Source organism: Scyliorhinus canicula, chromosome 17 (assembly GCF_902713615.1).
Source record: "Scyliorhinus canicula chromosome 17, sScyCan1.1, whole genome shotgun sequence".
Classification (NCBI taxonomy): Eukaryota; Metazoa; Chordata; class Chondrichthyes; order Carcharhiniformes; family Scyliorhinidae; genus Scyliorhinus; species Scyliorhinus canicula.
The window spans coordinates 131,765,365-131,782,931 of NC_052162.1; the positions used below are offsets into that span (position 1 = coordinate 131,765,365).

At 50.1% G+C, this 17,567-nt stretch overlaps 1 protein-coding gene across 4 annotated transcripts; it reads right to left on the reverse strand.

Moving 5' to 3' along the window:
* Nucleotides 1–746: 746 nt before the first annotated feature.
* On the reverse strand, nucleotides 747–17,040 carry LOC119952037 (zinc finger protein 135-like). 4 transcript variants are annotated; one of them, XM_038775522.1, is made up of 3 exons: nucleotides 16,636–17,040; nucleotides 5,838–5,944; nucleotides 747–2,309 (listed from the first exon to the last, which is right to left on the reverse strand). In XM_038775522.1, the coding sequence occupies exon 3, from the start codon at nucleotides 1,947–1,949 to the stop codon at nucleotides 747–749; it is 1,203 nt and encodes a 400-aa protein (XP_038631450.1). In that variant the 5' UTR covers nucleotides 1,950–2,309; nucleotides 5,838–5,944; nucleotides 16,636–17,040. The 4 variants fall into 4 exon arrangements, with proteins under 4 accessions (XP_038631450.1, XP_038631451.1, XP_038631452.1 ...); XM_038775523.1 differs by lacking the exon at nucleotides 5,838–5,944 and adding an exon at nucleotides 16,421–16,546; XM_038775524.1 differs by lacking the exon at nucleotides 5,838–5,944.
* Nucleotides 17,041–17,567: the final 527 nt, after the last annotated feature.

Below are 17,567 nucleotides of genomic sequence, written 5' to 3' on the forward strand. Positions count from 1 at the left end.
TGATTTAGATGAGGGAACAAAATGCAACATCGCCAAATTTGCAGATGACACCAAGTTGCGTGGGAGGGTGAGCCGTGAGGAGGATGCAGAGATCCTTCAGTGTGACTTGAACAAGTTGAGCGAGTGGGCAAATGAATGGCAGATGCAGTATAATTTGGAGAAATGCAAGATTATCCATTTTGGTAGCAAAAACAAGAAGTCAGACTATTAGCTGAATGGCCATAAAATAGGAGAGTTTGAATGAGCAACAAGAGCTAGGTAACCTCGTACACCAGTCACTGACGTACAATAGATTGAATCAGTTAGGATTGTACTCGCTGGAATTGAGAAGAATGAAGAGGGGATCTCATAGAAACGTAAAACATTCTAACAGGATTTGACAGGGTAGACACAGGAAAGATTTTCCAGATGGTGGGAGTGTACAGAACCAGAGGTCGCAGTCTGAGTATACGGGGTAGACCATTTAGGAGAGAAATAAGGAGAAATTTCTTCAATCAGAGAGTGGTGAGCCTGTGGAATTTGTTACCACGGGAAATAGTTGAGGCCAATACATTGTATGTTTTCAAGAAGCAGTTAGATACAGCACTTAGGGCGAAGGGGATCAAAGGATATGGAGGGGAAAGCGGGATTAAGCTATTGAGTTGGATGATAAGCCATGATCATAATGAATGGCAGAGCAGGCACAAAGGGCCACATTGTCTCTTTCTGCTCCTATTTTCTATGTTTTTCTGTAATACCTTCTCACACTAAGAGCAGGTGAATGGCTTCTCCCCAGTGTGAACTCGCTCATGTTTCCGCAGTGTGGATGAATCAATAAATCCCTTCCCACACTGAGAACAGGTGAATGGTCTCTCCCCAGTGTGAATTCGCTGGTGTCTCTCCAGAATGGAAAAATCACTGAATCCCTTCCCACATTGAGAGCAGATGAATGACCTCTCCCCAGTGTGAACTCGTTGGTGTCTCTGCAGGGTGGATGAATCACTGAATCCTTTCCCACATTGAGAGCAGGTGAATGGCCTCTCCCCAGTGTGAACTCGCTGGTGTTTCCGCAGGGTGAATAAAGCACGGAATCCCTTCCCACACTGAGAGCAGGTGAACGGCTTCTCCCCAGTGTGAACTCGCTGGTGTGTCTGCAGGGTGAATAAAGCACGGAATCTCTGCCCACACTGAGAGCAGGAGAACGGCTTCTCCCCAGTGTGAACTCGCTGGTGTGATTGCAGGTGAGATAACTGGGTGAATCTCTGCCCACACTGAGAGCAGGTGAACGGCCTCTCCCCAGTGTGAACTCGCTGGTGTGTCTGCAGAGTGGATGAATGACTGAATCCTTTCCCACATTGAGAGCAGGTGAATGGTCTCTCCCCAGTGTGAACTCGTTGATGTCTCCGCAGGGTGAATAAAGCACGGAATCTCTGCCCACACTGAGAGCAGGTGAATGGCTTCTCCCCAGTGTGAACTCGTTGGTGTGACTGCAGACTGGATAACTGAGTGAATCCATTTCCACACTGAGAGCAGATGAACGGCCTCTCCCCAGTGTGAACTCGCTGGTGTGTCTGCAGAGTGGATGAATAACTGAATCCTTTCCCACATTGAGAGCAGGTGAATGGTCTCTCCCCAGTGTGAACTCGTTGATGTCTCCGCAGGGTGAATAAATCACGGAATCCTTTCCCACATTGAGAGCAGGTGTATGGCTTCTCCCCAGTGTGAACTTGCTGGTGTGACTGCAGGCTGGATAACTGAGCGAATCCCTGCCCACACTGAGAGCAGGCGAATGGCTTCTCCCCAGTGTGAACTCGCTGGTGTGACTGCAGGCTGGATAACTGAGTGAATCCCTTCCCACACTGAGAGCAGGTGAATGGTCTCTCCCCAGTGTGACTGCGTCGATGAACCTCCAGCTTTGATGGGACTCTGTATCCCTTCCCACAGTCCCCACATTTCCACGGTTTCTCCATGTTTTGGGTCTCCTCGTGTCTCTCCAGATTGGACAATTAGTGGAAGCCTCGTCTACACACAGAACATGTCGACTGTCTGTCCTCACTGTGAATGGTGTGATGTTTTTGGTTAAAGCTCTTTGCACAGTCAGTTTACTGGAACTATCTCACTCGGGTGTGTGTTGTGTGGGTCTCGGTGCTTATCCAGTCACACTCACATTTAAAATCTTTTGGAAGCCGACAGCTTGGACAAACATTTCTCCTTCTCGCCGATGATATTCAGAGCCCGATGATATTCAGGTCAGAAGGAATCGAGTGAGTTTGTCACATCGAGACGTGATGTTTGAGATTTCTGTCTATAATTTCTCCTCTTCCAATATCCTTTAAAAACAATTTACAAAAGGCATCATTGTTAGTACAGGATGGAAATTCAGAACAGACAATTCTAGTTCCTCTGGAACATTATTTCCTCTCTCGTTCTCCAAAAGCTGTAAATCTCCATCCCACACAATCTCCCTCCATTCTCACTCTGCTGTATCTAATATTCACCCTCCCAATTTTCCTGAAGGGCTGATTCATGTTGATTGACAGATCCAAGCTCAGCTCACTGCTTCCTGACCAGGGCACAGAGATTATAATCGGAGCAAGAGTACGCCATTCGGCCCACTGGGTCTGCTCAACCATTCAACGAGGTCCTTGGTCGATCTACCTCAGCACCATTTTCCCACACGGTCCCCAGATCCCTCGATATCTTCAATATCTAGAAACCTGTCAATATTTGTCTTGAACATACCTGATGACTGAGGCTCCACATTCCTCTGGGGTAGAGAATTCCAAAGCTTCACTACATCCTCGAGTGAAGAGATCCCTCCTCATCTCCGCTTTCTCTCTATTTTCCGACCTGTTCCCCATAACCCTAAACTCCATTGTCAGTAGCATATCTGTTGAACTCGTGTTTCAATATATTCAATGACCCCCCGGATACAACTGGTCCCTGAGGAAGAGAAATCCAAAGACTAACAACCCTCTGAGGGAAAGATGACTGGAAATCTATAACGTAGCTAGTTTTATATTACAAGAGAAGAAATAATAACACATTTACTTTATTACAGAACCGTAAATAATATATTGAATCTGTACCATGTAACACGAGACGTATCTCTGTCCATTATTAATTTAATGTCCCCCGAAATGTCAGCCATCTCCTGGGGAATCCACATCTTCAATTGTGAACATTAGGAAAGAGACAATTCTTTTTTGAAATAAATTTAGAGCAACCAATTATTTTTTCTCAATTAATATGCAATTTACCCTGCACCTACCCTGCACATCTTTGGATTGTGGAGGTGAGACCCACGCAGGCATGGGAAAATGTGCTAACTCCACATAGACAGTGACCCAGGATTAAACCTGGGCCCTCGGTGTTGTGAGGCAGCAGTGCTAACCACGGTGCCACCAGAGACCATTCTTTTCGTCAGACAAGTAAATGCAGCAACCTGTTAAGGAGATGGGTGGGAGGAGTTGGAAACACTTTGTGGAGCTGCGAACCTTAATGATTTTATTTTCCCAATTAAGGGCCAATTTAGCCTGATTCCAGGTTGGGCTCAAATCATCAATGAGGACTCTGATCTCTGGCAAGGAAGGAAACCCTGGCAGGTGGGGGGGGGGGGGGGGGGGGGGGGGGGGGGGGTGAGACCCACGCAGACACGGGGAGAATGTGCAAACTCCACACAGACAGTGACCCGGGGCCGGGATCGAACCTGGGACCTCGGCTAACCACTGAGTGACTCCTTTTACAGGATATTACAAGGGGAGGATTTACAGATGGAAACTCAAATAAAACTTAACAACAAGATTTAACAGAGTCACTCCATTCATCAGGACCTGAATATCATTGGCCTGTGAATGTGGAAGAAGAAATGTTTGTCTGTTCTGTCCGTAGGAAAAGATTTACAAGATCCGTGTGACTGAAAAAAACATTCACTCGAGTCGGGTCAGAGTGTTCCAGTGAACTGACTGCGGAAAGAGCTTTAACCAGTTACACAGTCTGAAAAAAATTGGTCAATGGGTGCGAGATAGGGCTGCAGCAGTTGAACCAGTTTTGGCTGGTTTTGTCTGGGTTGGAGCCTGGGGGAGGGGGTTGTTTCAATTTGTGTGTCTGGGTGGGACGTTAGCAGGAAATGGGGGAGGGAGTGGGAGAGTGGTGTTAGCTTGCTGGTGATGACTATAGAACAGTTTTTTCATAGAATTTACAGTGCAGAAGGAGGCCATTCGGCCCATTGAGTCTGCACCGGCTCTTGGAAAGAGCACCGTACCCAAGGTCAACACCTCCACCCAACCCCATAACCCAGTAACCCCACCCAACACTAAGGGCAATTTGTGACACTAAGGGCAATTTATCATGGCCAATCCACCTAACCTGCACATCTTTGGACTGTGGGAGGAAACCGGAGCACCCGGAGGAAACCCACGCACACATGGGGAGGATGTGCAGACTCCACAGAGACAGTGACCCAAGCCGGAATCGAACCTGGGACCCTGGAGCTGTGAAGCAATTGTGCTATCCACAATGCCACCGTGCTGCCCTCTCAGGGTGTGTGTGTGTGTGTGTGGCGGCCATCTTGGGTGGACCCTCGGCCTGTACTTTTTGAAGATTTACTCCATCGTCCCTCACGGTGAAAATGGCTGAGTCCATGATGGGAAAGGGGGGGTGGGAGACCCCGGATTTGGCTGGTCACCTGGAATGTTGAGGATTGGGTGGACCAGTGAATAGGTTGATAGCTTTTGCTCACCGAAAGAATCTAAATGCTAGTGTGATGTTCTTGCAGAAGACTCACTTGTGGGTTAGAGATCAGACCAGGGTGGCATGGCGCAGTGGTTAGCACTGCTACCTCATGGCACAGAGATCCCAGGTTCGATCCTGGCCCAGCGTCACTGTCCGTGTGGATATTGCACATTCTCCCAGTGTCTGCATAGGCTTCGCCCCCACAACCCAAAAATGTGCCGATTAGGTGGATTGGCCACGTGAAATTGCCCCTAAATTGGAAAAATATATAATTGGGTACCCTAAATTTATAGAAAAAAAAATAGAGATCAGACCAGACTGCGGAGGGATGAGCCAAGTGTTTCACTCGGGCTTTGACGAAGGGCTCGAGGTGCTGCAATTCTAATGAATAAAGAGATCCCTCTTTCGGTCACGAGGATCGTTGCGGGCACTAATGGGAGATACGTGGTGGTCAGTGGGTCATTGACAGGTACACTGGTGGTGCTGGTGAATGTTTATGCCCCTAACTGGGACGATGGGCGGCACGATAGCCCAGCGCCAGGGTCCCGGGTTAGATTCCCGGCTCGGGTCACTGTCTGTGTGGAGTCTGCACGTTCTCCCCGTGTCTGTGTGGGTTTCCTCCGGGTGCTCCGGTTTCCTCCCACAAGTCCCGAAAGATGGGCTGTTAAGTGAATTGGACATTCTGAATTCTCCCTCAGCAAACCCGAACAGGCGCCGTAGTGTGGCGGCTCGGGTGATTTTCGCAGTAACTTCATTGCAGTGTTAATAATAAAGAAAGTGACAATGATAAAGATTATTATTATGTGGCATTTGTAAAACAATTGTTAGGATCCATCCCAGATCTGGATACAAATCAATTGATTCTGGGAGGAGACTTCAATTGTGTTCTGGATCCTAAATGGACTGGTCCAAGCTGATTCAACCTCTACAAAAACACGAAAAAGGAATGAAACCAAACGGACCACCCGGCATCGACCCAGGCACCAGAAACAACAACTGTTCCCATCAGTAGATTGTAAAAGGATTACGGGACACAGATTTAAGATTGTGAACAAGATCTACAGGGGAGATAGGAGGTAGACATTTTACACAGTGAGTGATAATGATCTGAACTCAATGCTTACACACAAAGGTCGAGAATCTCCAGGTCCTGGTAACTCGAACGGTGCTGTCAGAATTTGATGTGAGGATTGGTTGTGAATTTCCTGTCTGCGAATCCCTTTCTAAGTCCCTGTGAAAGAAGTTTACAAAGGCATCACTGTCAGTCCAGAAATGAAAATCAGGAAAGATAAATATTTCTCCCGGTTTAAATTTGCTGTGTGTAAATCCTCTGCTTCTAATCCTCTGTAAAAGGAGTTTCCAAAATTAATCACTGTCAGTCCAGGTTAGACATTCATAGCATTCTCCCCTCCTGCTCCCGGGTCCAGGATGACCGCTCACACCCCCGCTGCACACTGACCCTCTTGTCGTCAGCAGTCCCTCGATTTGAGGGTGCTGCCCAAGGTTGTGAGTTTCTGCCCTGTATCTTCATGTGGCCGAACAGAGCCGCAGAGCTTTGGACACACCGGGCAGAATGTCTAATAAGACAGTGAAATGCGGAGAGCAGGATTTGCTTCCTTTGCTTTGCATCTCTGCCCTGATGCACATCCAATAAAGATGGCGGCGTTAACCCGAGCCGAACACGAGGAGCTGCAGCTCCACTCGGCACAAACTGGGTCCCGGAAGCTCTTTTCCGAGGTTTGCAGCTTATAACAGCTTAACACAACATTTCCGCCCACTCCCGCGATCTCTCGCTCCCTCCATATTGTTACTTGCCTCATACCAATTTTGGATCTGAAGAAGCCGCTCTTCAATACAGCCATTACCCACACTGCGCATGCCTCAATCACAACGGGCCCCGCCCTTCATTCACTCCGATTGGTTGGAGGGTCAGCTGCTCCCGGTCGGTCCTCCAGTCCTGCCCCTCCTCTTCCTATTGGTCAGGAGCTGCCGTCAATCACCCGGGCATTGTGACGGTTACAGATGGTGAAAGCGGCCATTGGCTCAGGCTGACTCGCTGATTGTCCCCGTCTCTGCCCCTCCCCCTCTCCAAACCCCAGTCCAGCTGCCCTCTGTCCTCCCACCCCTCTGCCTGAGGTGGGCATGATGTGGAGATGCCGACGTTGGACTGGGGTGAGCACAATAAGAAGTCTTACAACACCAGGTTAAAGTCCAACAGGTTTGTTTGAAACACTAGCTTTTGGAGCGCAGCTCCTTCCTCAGGCGAATGAAGAAATGAATGAATGAAATGAAATGAAAAATCGCTTATTGTCACAAGTAGGCTTAAAATGAAGTTACTGTGAAAAGCCCCTAGTCGCCACATTCCGCCGCCTGTTCGGGGAGGCTGGTACGGGAATCGAACCGTGCTGCTGGCCTGCCTTGGTCTGCTTTCAAAGCCAGTTATTTAGCCCTATGCTAAACAGCCCCAGCTGTTGAATGAAGAGATATATATGTTCCAGAAACATATATATATAGACAAATTCAAAAATGCAAGACAATGCTTGGAATACGAGCATTTGCAGGTAATTAAATCGTCACAGATCCAGAGATAGGGGTAAGCCCAGGTTAAAGAGGTGTGAATTGTCTCAAGCCAGGACAGTTGGTAGGATTTACAAGCCCAGGCCAGGTGGTGGGAGATGAATGTAATGTGACATGAACCCCAGGTCCTGGTTGAGGGTGGTTATAAGTTTCTGCTCGGCGATTCTGCGTTGTCGCGCGTCCTGAAGGCCGCCTTGGAGAACGCTTACCCGGAGATCAGAGGCTGAATGCCCTTGACTGCTGAAGTGTTCCCCGACTGGAAGGGAACATTCCTGCCTGGTGATTGTCGCGCGATGCCCGTTCATTCATTGTCGCAGTGTCTGCATGGTCTCACCAATGTACCACCCCTCGGGGCATCCTTTCCTGCAGCGTATGAGGTAGACTACATTGGTCGAGTTGCACGAGGATGCGCCGCGTACCTGGTGGGTGGTGTTCTCACGTGTAATGGTGGTACCCACGTCGATGATCTGGCACGTCGTGCAGAGATTGCCATGGCAGGGTTGTGTGGTATCGTGGTCTCTGTTCTGAAGGCTGGGTAGTTTGCTTCAAACAATGGTTTGTTTGAGGTTGCGCGGTTGTTTGAAGGCAAGTAGTGGGGGTGTGGGGATGACCTTGGCAGGATGTTCGTCTTCATCGATGATGTGTTGAAGGCTGCGAAGAAGATGTCGTAGTTTCTCCGCTCCGGGAAAGTCCTGGACGACGAAGGGTACTCTGTCGGTTGCGTCCCGTGTTTGTCTTCTGAGGAGGTTGGTGCGGTTTTTTGCTGTGGCCCGTTGGAACTGTTGATCGATCAGTCGAGCGCCATATCCCGTTCGTACGAGAGCATCTTTCAGCGTCTGTAGATGTCTGTTACGCTCCTCCTCGTCTGAGCAGATCCTGTGTATACAGAGGGCTTGACCATAGGGGACGGCGTCTTTAATGTGTTTAAGGTGGAAGATGGAGAAGTGGAGCATCGTGAGGTTAGCCGTGGGCTTGCGGTAAAGCGAAGTGCTGAAGTGGGCGTGGGACCACCTGGGACTGCTGTGAAGACAAAGGATTCTGTTTTGGCTCCCACAGGGCTGAAGAGTGCCGTCCGCCCACCTTTTCACCGCCTGTGGGGCAGCCTGGGTCATTGCTTTGGGCCCCTCCAGGGCTGAAGAATGCTGACCCGCTCACAGTCACCACCTGCTGTTGCCCTGCAGCACCTTCCCTTGTGGCACCAGCTGTTGCGGTGCCACGTCCACCCCCTCCCTTTCCCCCACCCCCCTTTCCCTACTACCGGATACACGGCCGGGTCGTCCCAGGTGTGGACATGGCCAGGACCCCAGGGGCATCCTTGGGGCGCTATAGATGTTCGAGTACTATAGATGGGTCAGTTTTTGTGCAGTGTGTGCAGGAGGGTTTTCTGACACAGTATGTAGACAGGCCAACAAGTGGCGATGCCATATTGGATTTGGTACTGGGTAATGAACCCGGCCAGGTGTTAGATTTAGATGTAGGTGAGCACTCTGGTGATAGTGATCACAACTCGGTTATGTTTACTTTAGCAATGGGCAGGGATAGGTATATACCGCAAGGCAAGAATTATAGCTGGGGGAAAGGCAATTATGATGCTATTCGGCAAGATTTAGGATGTATAGGATGGGGAAGGAAACTACAGGGGATGGGTACAATCGAAATGTGGAGCTTTTTCAAGGAACAGCTACTGCGTATCCTTGATAAGTATGTACCTGTCAGGCAGGGAGGAAGTTGTCGCGCAAGGGAGCCGTGGTTTACTAAGGAAGTTGAAGCACTTGTCAAGAGGAAGAAGAAGGCTTATGTTAGGATGAGACATGAAGGCTCAGTTAGGGCACTTGAGAGTTACAAGTTAGTCAGGAAGGACCTAAAGGGAGAGTTAAGAAGAGTGAGGAGAGGACACGAAAAGTCGTTGGCGGATAGGATCAAGGAAAACCCTAAGGCTTTCTATAGGTATATCAGGAACAAAAGAATGACTAGAGTAAGATTAGGGCCAATCAAGGATAGTAGTGGAAAGTTGTGTGTGGAATCAGAGGAGATAGGGGAAGCATTAAATGGATATTTTTCGTCAGTGTTTACACTGGAGAAAGACAATGTTGTCGAGGAGAACACTCAGGTTCAGTCGACCAGGCTAGATGGGATTGAGGTTCACAAGGAGGAGGTGTTAGCAATTTTGGAAAGTGTAAAAATAGATAAGTCCCCTGGGCCAGATGGGATTTATCCTAGGATTCTCTGGGAAGCCAGGGAGGAGATTGCAGAGCCTTTGTCCTTGATCTTTATGTCGTCTTTGTCGACAGGAATAGTGCCGGAAGACTGGAGGATAGCAAATGTTGTCCCCTTGTTCAAGAAGGGGAGTAGAAACAACCCTGGTAATTATAGACCTGTGAGCCTTACTTCGGTTGTGGGTAAAATGTTGGAAAAGGTTATAAGAGATAGGGTTTATAATCATCTTGAAAAGAACAAGTTGATTAGCGATAGTCAACACGGTTTTGTGAAGGGTAGATCATGCCTCAAAAACCTTATTGAGTTTTTTGAGAAGGTGACCAAACAGGTGGATGAGGGTAAAGCTGTTGATGTGGTGTATATGGATTTCAGTAAGGCTTTTGATAAGGTTCCCCACGGGAGGCTATTGCAGAAAATAAGGAAGTATGGGATTGAAGGTGATTTAGCGGTTTGGATCAGTAATTGGCTAGCTGAAAGAAGACAGAGGGTGGTGGTTGATGGCAAATGTTCATCCTGGAGTTCAGTTCTAGTGATGTACCGCAAGGATCTGTTTTGGGGCCACTGCTGTTTGTCATTTTTATAAATGACCTGGAAGAGGGTGTAGAGAGATGGGTATGTAAATTTGCAGATGACACAAAGGTCGGTGGAGTTGTGGATAGTGCTGAAGGATGTTATAGGATACTGAGGGACATAGATAAGCTGCAGAGCTGGGCTGAGACGTGGCAGATAGAGTTTAATGCGGAGAAGTGTGAGGTGGTTCACTTTGGAAGGAGTAACAGGAATGCAGAGTACTGGGCTAATGGCAAGATTCTTGGTAGTGTAGATGAACAGAGAGATCTCGGCATCCAGGTACATAATTCCCTGAAAGTTGCCACCCAGGTTAATAGGGCTGTTAAGAAGGCATATGGTGTGCTAGCCTTTATCAGTAGGGGGATTGAGTTTCGGAGCCACAAGGTCATGCTGCAGCTGTACATAACTCTGGTGCGGCCGCTCCTGGAGTACTGCGTGCAGTTCTGGTCACCACATTATAGGAAGGATGTGGAAGCTTTGGAAAGGGTTCAGAGGAGATTTACTAGGATGTTGCCTGGTATGGAGGGAAGGTCTTACGAGGAAAGGCTCAGGGACTTGAGGTTGTTTTCGTTAGAGAGGAGAAGGCTGAGAGGTGACTTAATAGAGACATATAAGATAGTCAGAGGGTTAGATAGGGTGGACAGTGAGAGTCTTTTTCCTCGGATGGTGATGACCAACACAAGGGGACATAGCTTTAAATTGAGGGGTGGTAGATATAGGACAGATGTCAGAGGCAGTTTCTTTACTCAGAGAGTAGTAGGGGTGTGGAACGCCCTGCCTGCAACAGTAGTAGACTCGCCAACTTTAAGGGCATTTAAGTGGTCACTGGATAGACATATGGATGAAAATGGAATAGTGTAGGTCAGATAGGCTTCAGATGGTTTCACAGTCGGCGCAACATCAAGGGCCGAAGGGCCCGTACTGCGCTGGAATGTTCTATGTTCTATCCTTCACTCTGCCGGAGGCAGGACGGCCAAGAACTACCTATGCGGGGGCGGCAGCTTCTCAACCCTCCGCCCTCCCCTTCTCCCTTCCACCTATTGACGCGGCAACTTGGGGTTAAGTGCTGTGCCCACCCCACCATGACCATCGAGGCGTGCACTCGTGTGATGGCCGGGGTCGCGGCCCCTCGGCCATCGTAGCCACCTCGCGTATGTATGGCAAGGCCGTGTTTTTCCTGCTGGATGAGCAGGCGGTCCACCGTGTCCTGGAAAGGGGGCTCACGGTGGGCGGGACACACGTGGTAGTGGACCCGCTGGAGGCCACCACCGAACACGTCGTTCTTTCCAACGTCCCGCCCTGACTCCCCACCGAGCTCCTCCTCCCCCATCTCAACCTACTGGGGGAGGTCAGGTCCGGGGTGGCGCCGCTGACACTCAGCCTGCGGGACCTCCTCCCTCCGCCATGTATATTCCTTCCGGCATCAGGTTTTTGTCCTCCTGACCCGGGAGGACTTCACAGAAGGAGGTTTTGTGGTCTCCCACTAGGGAGAGGATTTGAAAGTGTTCGGGTCTGTGGATGGCATGCGGTGCCATGCATGCAGAGGGCTGGGGCACATTCTCTGAAACTGCCCCACCCTGACGGCCACCACTACCACCTCCAGGGCGGCCACCGCTGGCACTGCCCCCCTCTCATCTACCACCTCTTTGTCTGCCCAGCAGCCGGCCCCTGACAAACCGGGGAGGATGGGGGGGGGGGGGCGGGGGAGCCTCCACTGGACCAGAGACAAAAAAGGCAAGACGGAAGACGGCACTGCAGTCGGACTGGGTACATCCAAACCCTGACCCTGTCACAACTACTGACCCCGTGCCCAACCAGAGTAAGGTCGGAGTTCTTCGTTGGCGCTGCCCATCTTGTACCAGTACCGTAACAAAGTCTGGAACATGGTCGCCACGCGTCGCAGCTCTCCCCCATTAGGAGTAGTGGCTATCGTAATGGAGCTACTGCTCAGGAATCTGCACCTCTGCCACTATCCATTCCGGTGGTTGGTGGAGCGGAGGGCTGTGGATACTGGGTGACCAGGATTGGGGACGTGCTGGGTGTCAGAGGAGTGGGCTGGATGATGCCCTCCGAGCTCGCTGAGGGCGGTGGCCGTCCAGCGTGCGGCCAAAGCCATCCGAGGCCTCAAAACGGTCGTGCTCGGCCCTGTGGGCACACTTGGACTCAAGACGACGCAGTTGTGCGGTGGCATCGCGTCTGGGCGGACCCCTGCTCGGACGGAATTCCACATTGGTCCCAAGCCCCAGAACCCCCCCCTGGGGTGGAGGGTGCTGCACAAGGCAGTGCCGTGAACCCGTAGGTTAAGCCACTACACGGCCTCCCCAGAGACCTGCCTTTTGCGGCCTGGTTTAGACCGTGGAGCACGTGTATGTTTTCTGTCCAAGGTTGCACTCCCTCTTTGGTTTCTTGACAACGCTGTTGTTGATGTTTTCTTTGCACTTCACATTCCTGATCTATGGATATCCGATGCGGAGGGAGGCGGGGGAGGCAGAGGACCTTCTCGTGAACGTGCTCCTGGGCCTGGCCAAACCTGCCATTAATAGGTCCAGGCTGCGGGCGATCAAGGGGGTCGTCCGACCTGAATGTCTGTCACTCTTCCGTAGTCTCGTTTGCGGCCGGGTGTCCCTGGAGTGGGAGCATGCGGGGTCCATGGGCCCACTCGAGCCCTTCCATGCTCAGTGGGTGCCGCAGGGGCTGGACTGCCTTATAGATCCGGATTTCCGCACTTTGATTTGATGGGTTTTGTTAAGTTTCCGTTTCCTTTCTGATTCCTTTTGGGCTGTGCTCCGGTTACTTTCTTTTTGGAGCCCCCCCTTTTTTTGTTTTTGTCCCTCAGTTCATTTTTGTTCTTTTAAGAACATAGGAATATAAGAACTAGGAGCAGGAGTCGGCCACCTGGCCCCTCGAGCCTGCTCCGCCATTCAATTAGATCATGGCTGATCTTTTGTGGACTCAGCTCCACTTTCCGGCCCGAACACCATAACCCTTAATCCCTTTATTCTTCAAAAAACTATCTATCTTTACCTTAAAAACATGCAATGAAGGAGTCTCAACTGCTTCACTGGGCAAGGAATTCCATAGATTCACAACCCTTTGGGTGAAGAAGTTCCTCCTAAACTCAGTCCTAAATCTACTTCCCCTTATTTTGAGGCTATGCCCCCTAGTTCTGCTTTCACCCGCCAGTGGAAACAACCTGCCCGCATCTATCCTATCTATTCCCTTCATAATTTTATATGTTTCTATAAGATCCCCCCTCATCCTTCTAAATTCCAATGAGTACAGTCCCAGTCTACTCAACCTCTCCTCGTAATCCAACCCCTTCAGCCCCCCCCCCCCCCCCCCCCCCCCCATCCTCCCCGGTTTGTCAGGGGCCGGCTGCTGGGCAGACAAAGAGGTGGTAACCTAGTGAATCCCCTCTGCACACCCTCCAGTGCCAGTACGTCCTTTCTCAAGTAAGGAGACCAAAACTGAACACAATGCTCCAGGTGTGGTCTCACTAACACCTTATACAATTGCAGCATAACCTCCCTTGTCTTAAACTCCATCCCTCTAGCAATGAAGGACAAAATTCATTTGTCTTCTTAATCACCTGTTGCACCTGTAAACCAACTTTTTGTGATTCATGCACCAGCACACCCAGGTCTCTCTGCACAGCGGCATGTTTTAATATTTTATCATTTAAATAATAATCCCTTTTGCTGTTATTCCAACCAAAATGGATAACCATTTGTCAATATTGTATTCCATCTGCCAGACCCTAGCCCATTCACTTAACCTATCCAAATCCCTCTGCAGACTTCCGGTATCCTCTGCACATTTTGCTTTACATCTCATCTTGAAATGAAAATGAAATGAAAATCGTTTATTGTCACGAGTAGGCTTCAATGAAGTTACTGTGAAAAGCCCCTAACGCCACATCCGGCGCCTGTTCGGGGAGGCTGGTACAGGAATTGAACCGTGCTGCTGGCTTGCCTTGGTCTGCTTTCAAAGCCAGCAATTTAGCCCTGTGCTAAACCAGGCCCATGTGTCTTAATGTCATCTGAAAACTTGGACACATTGCACTTGGTCCCCAACTCCTAATCATCTATGTAAATTGTGAACAATTGTGGGCCCAACACTGATCCCTGAGGGACACCACTAGCTACTGATTGCCAACCAGAGAAACATCCATTAATCCCCACTCTTTGCTTTCTATTATTTAACCAATGCTCTATCTATGCTACTACTTTACCCTTAATGCCATGCATTTTTATCTTATGCAGCAACCTTTTGTGTGGCACCTTGTCAAAAGCTTTCTGGAAATCCAAATATACCATATCCATTGGCTCCCCATTATCTACCGCACTGGTAATGTCCTCAAAAAATTCCGCTAAATTAGTTAGGCACGACCTGCCCTTTATAAACCCATGCTGCGTCTGCCCAATGGGACAATTTCCATCCAGATGCCTCACTATTTCTTCCTTGATGATAGATTCCAGCATCTTCCCCACTTTTCAGCCAGAGAGTGGTGGGCCTGTGGAATTCATTGCCGCGGAGTGCAGTGGAGGCCGGGACGCTAAATGGCTTCAAGGCAGAGATAGATAAATTCTTGATGTCGCGAGGAATTAAGGGCTACGGGGAGAATGCTGGTAGGTGGAGTTGAAATGCCCATCAGCCATGATTGAATGGCGGAGTGGACTCGATGGGCCAAATGGCCTTACTTCCACTCCTATGTCTTATGGTCTTACCGAAGTTAAGCTCACTGGCCTATAATTACCCGCTTTCTGCCTACCTCCTTTTTTAAACAGTGGTGTCACGTTTGCTAATTTCCAATCCGCCGGGACCACAGAGTCTCGTGAATTTTGATAAATTATCACTAGTGCATCTGCAATTTCCCTAGCCATCTCTTTTAGCACTCTGGAATGCATTCCATCAGGGCCAGGAGACTTGTCTACCTTTAGCCCCATTAGCTTGCCCATCACTACCTCCTTAGTGATAACAATCCTCTCAAGGTCCTCACCTGTCATAGCCTCATTTCTATCAGTCACTGGCATGTTATTTGTGTCTTCCACTGTGAAGACCGACCCAAAAAACCTGTTCAGTTCCTCAGCCATTTCCTCATCTCCCATTATTAAATCTCCCTACTCATCCTCTAAAGGACCAATATTTACCTTAGCCACTCTTTTTTCTTTTATATATTTGTAGAATCTTTTACTATCTGTTTTATATTCTGAGCAAGTTTACTCTGATAATCTATCTTACTCTTCTTTTATAGCTTTTTAGTATCTTTCTGTTGCCCCCTAAAGATTTCCCAGTCCTCCAGTCTCCCACTAATCTTTGCCACTTTGTATGTTTTTTCCTTCAATTTGACACACTCCCTTATTTCCTTCGATTTTCCCTCTTTCTACCATCCTTCCTTTTTGTTGGTTGTCATACCATGCATCACGCTAGAATAAATGGCAGGTGCAGGATCTAATCCTGCTGCATGTAGATAAACGCAGCAGGTCATCGCTCACGAAATTAAAAGAAAAAATTATAATTATCTGTCCTCATCATATTACAGTTGTTAAACCCTATAAAACCACAGGGTTTCAGAGAATAATAGTGGAGATGGGACCCAGAGGATAAACAGTGAAGGATTCACTCACTTGGACACTAACTAACACAGTGGGCGCGATTCTCCGCTCCCCACGCCGAGTGGAAGAATTGCGGGAGGGCCGGGCGAATCACGACACGCCGCCCTGGCACCCCCCACAATTCTCCCCCCCCCGGCTCGGAGAATCGCCGCTCGGCGTTTTTCACGGCGACTGCCGATTCTCCGGCCCAGATGGCCGAGCGGCCTGACGTTCCTGACCTGTTCACGCCGGCGGCAACCACACCTGGTCACTGCCGTCGTGAACATGGCGCCAAAGGCTCGTTTGTGGCTTGGGGGGGGGGGGGGGGTGGGGGGGGCGGAGAAGGGATTGAGCACCACGGCCGTGCTCAGGAGGGGACTGGCCCGCGATCGGTGCCCACCGATCGTCGGTCCGGCGTCTCCAAGGGACGCAATCTTTTCCCACCGCCGCCCCGCAAGATCAAGCCGCCACGTCTTGCGGGTCAGCGGAGGGGAAGACGGCAACCGTGCATGTGCGGCTGACATGATTAGGCGTGTCAGGGATAGGAAGTGAGGGCTTAAGTGGGTCGATGCAGACTCAATGGGCTGAATGGCCTCCATCTGCACTGTATGTTCTAAGTATGTTAAACATGTTAAACTGATTCTGATGCATTTTCAGCCTGGAAATTTAAACCAGCTGCTTTACATTCAATCAGGAACATCCCAGTTTTACACCAATCTCTGATCTGACAGCACATTTGCAATATTCACCATTGCTCTTCCTGACTCTGAACACAGTTAGAAAGGAAACTTCTGTTCTGTGTCCAGGAGCTCTGAACTGTGGAAGCTGGGATCCATTACTCTCACACTTTAGGATGAACCCACACGGGGACATTGCTGTCAGTGAAGAGAGATGACAAAGACCAAAGTGTTGTTTGTCCCTCTGACCCTGAAGGACTGGCTCCAGGCTCAGCTTCTGCTCCTACCGTCTGATCCTGCATTCGGGGTTGCACAATCCGCCATAATTCCGGAATATTCCTCAGGTTCACCAGTCTTTTCCGGGACTTTTGATGCAGTTCAGCCTTTGTACCGAATGGGGCGGCCGGAGCGGCGTTTCTCTCTCTGATCGGCCGCAGTTAATGACTGTCTTCTGTGCAGGGGCAATATCCAGCAGGGCGCCTGCGCGGCAACCATTTTGGGGGCGCTGCGTGGCCGCCATCTTGCTCGGCGACCGTTGCAGCGGGGCCTCTGTGCGGCCGCCATCTTGGGGGCGCTGAGCGGCCGCCATCTTAGTCGCAGGCCATGTGTGGCAAAGCGCCTGCGCGGCCGCCATCTTGGGGCGCTGCCTGACCGCCAGCTTGCTGGGCGGCCGTTGCAGTGGGGCCCCTGCGTGTCCGCCATCTTGGGGGCGCTGAGTGCTCGCCATCTTGCCCGGCCGCCGTTGCAGCGAGGCCCCTGTTTGGCCGCCATCTTAGCGGCCGCCACCTCACTCGTCGGCCATGTGCGGCAAGGCGCCTGCGCGGCCGCCATCTTGCTGGGCAGCCGTTGCAGCGGGACCCCTGCCCGGCCGCCATTTTGGGGGCGCTGCGCGGCCGCCATCTTACTTGCAGGCCATGTGCGGCAAGGCGCCTGCGCGGCCGCAGAGCGCATGCGCAGCTAGCCTGGAGCTAGTGTTGGGAGAGAGTCTGGTGAATTTCTCTCCTGGACTGAGAGTGAAATTCCCTTGGAAAATCCTTTAGAAAGAGGAGGATTTGCTGAGGGGAAACAAACCAAACATCACATCATCCTCTGACAGAGCTACTCGATTCATCAGGACCTGAATATCATCCACCTTTCAATGTGGGAGGTAAAATGTTTGTCTTTTCTGTCTGCACAAAGATTTCAGATATTAGAGTGACTGGGAAACTTTTAATCACCA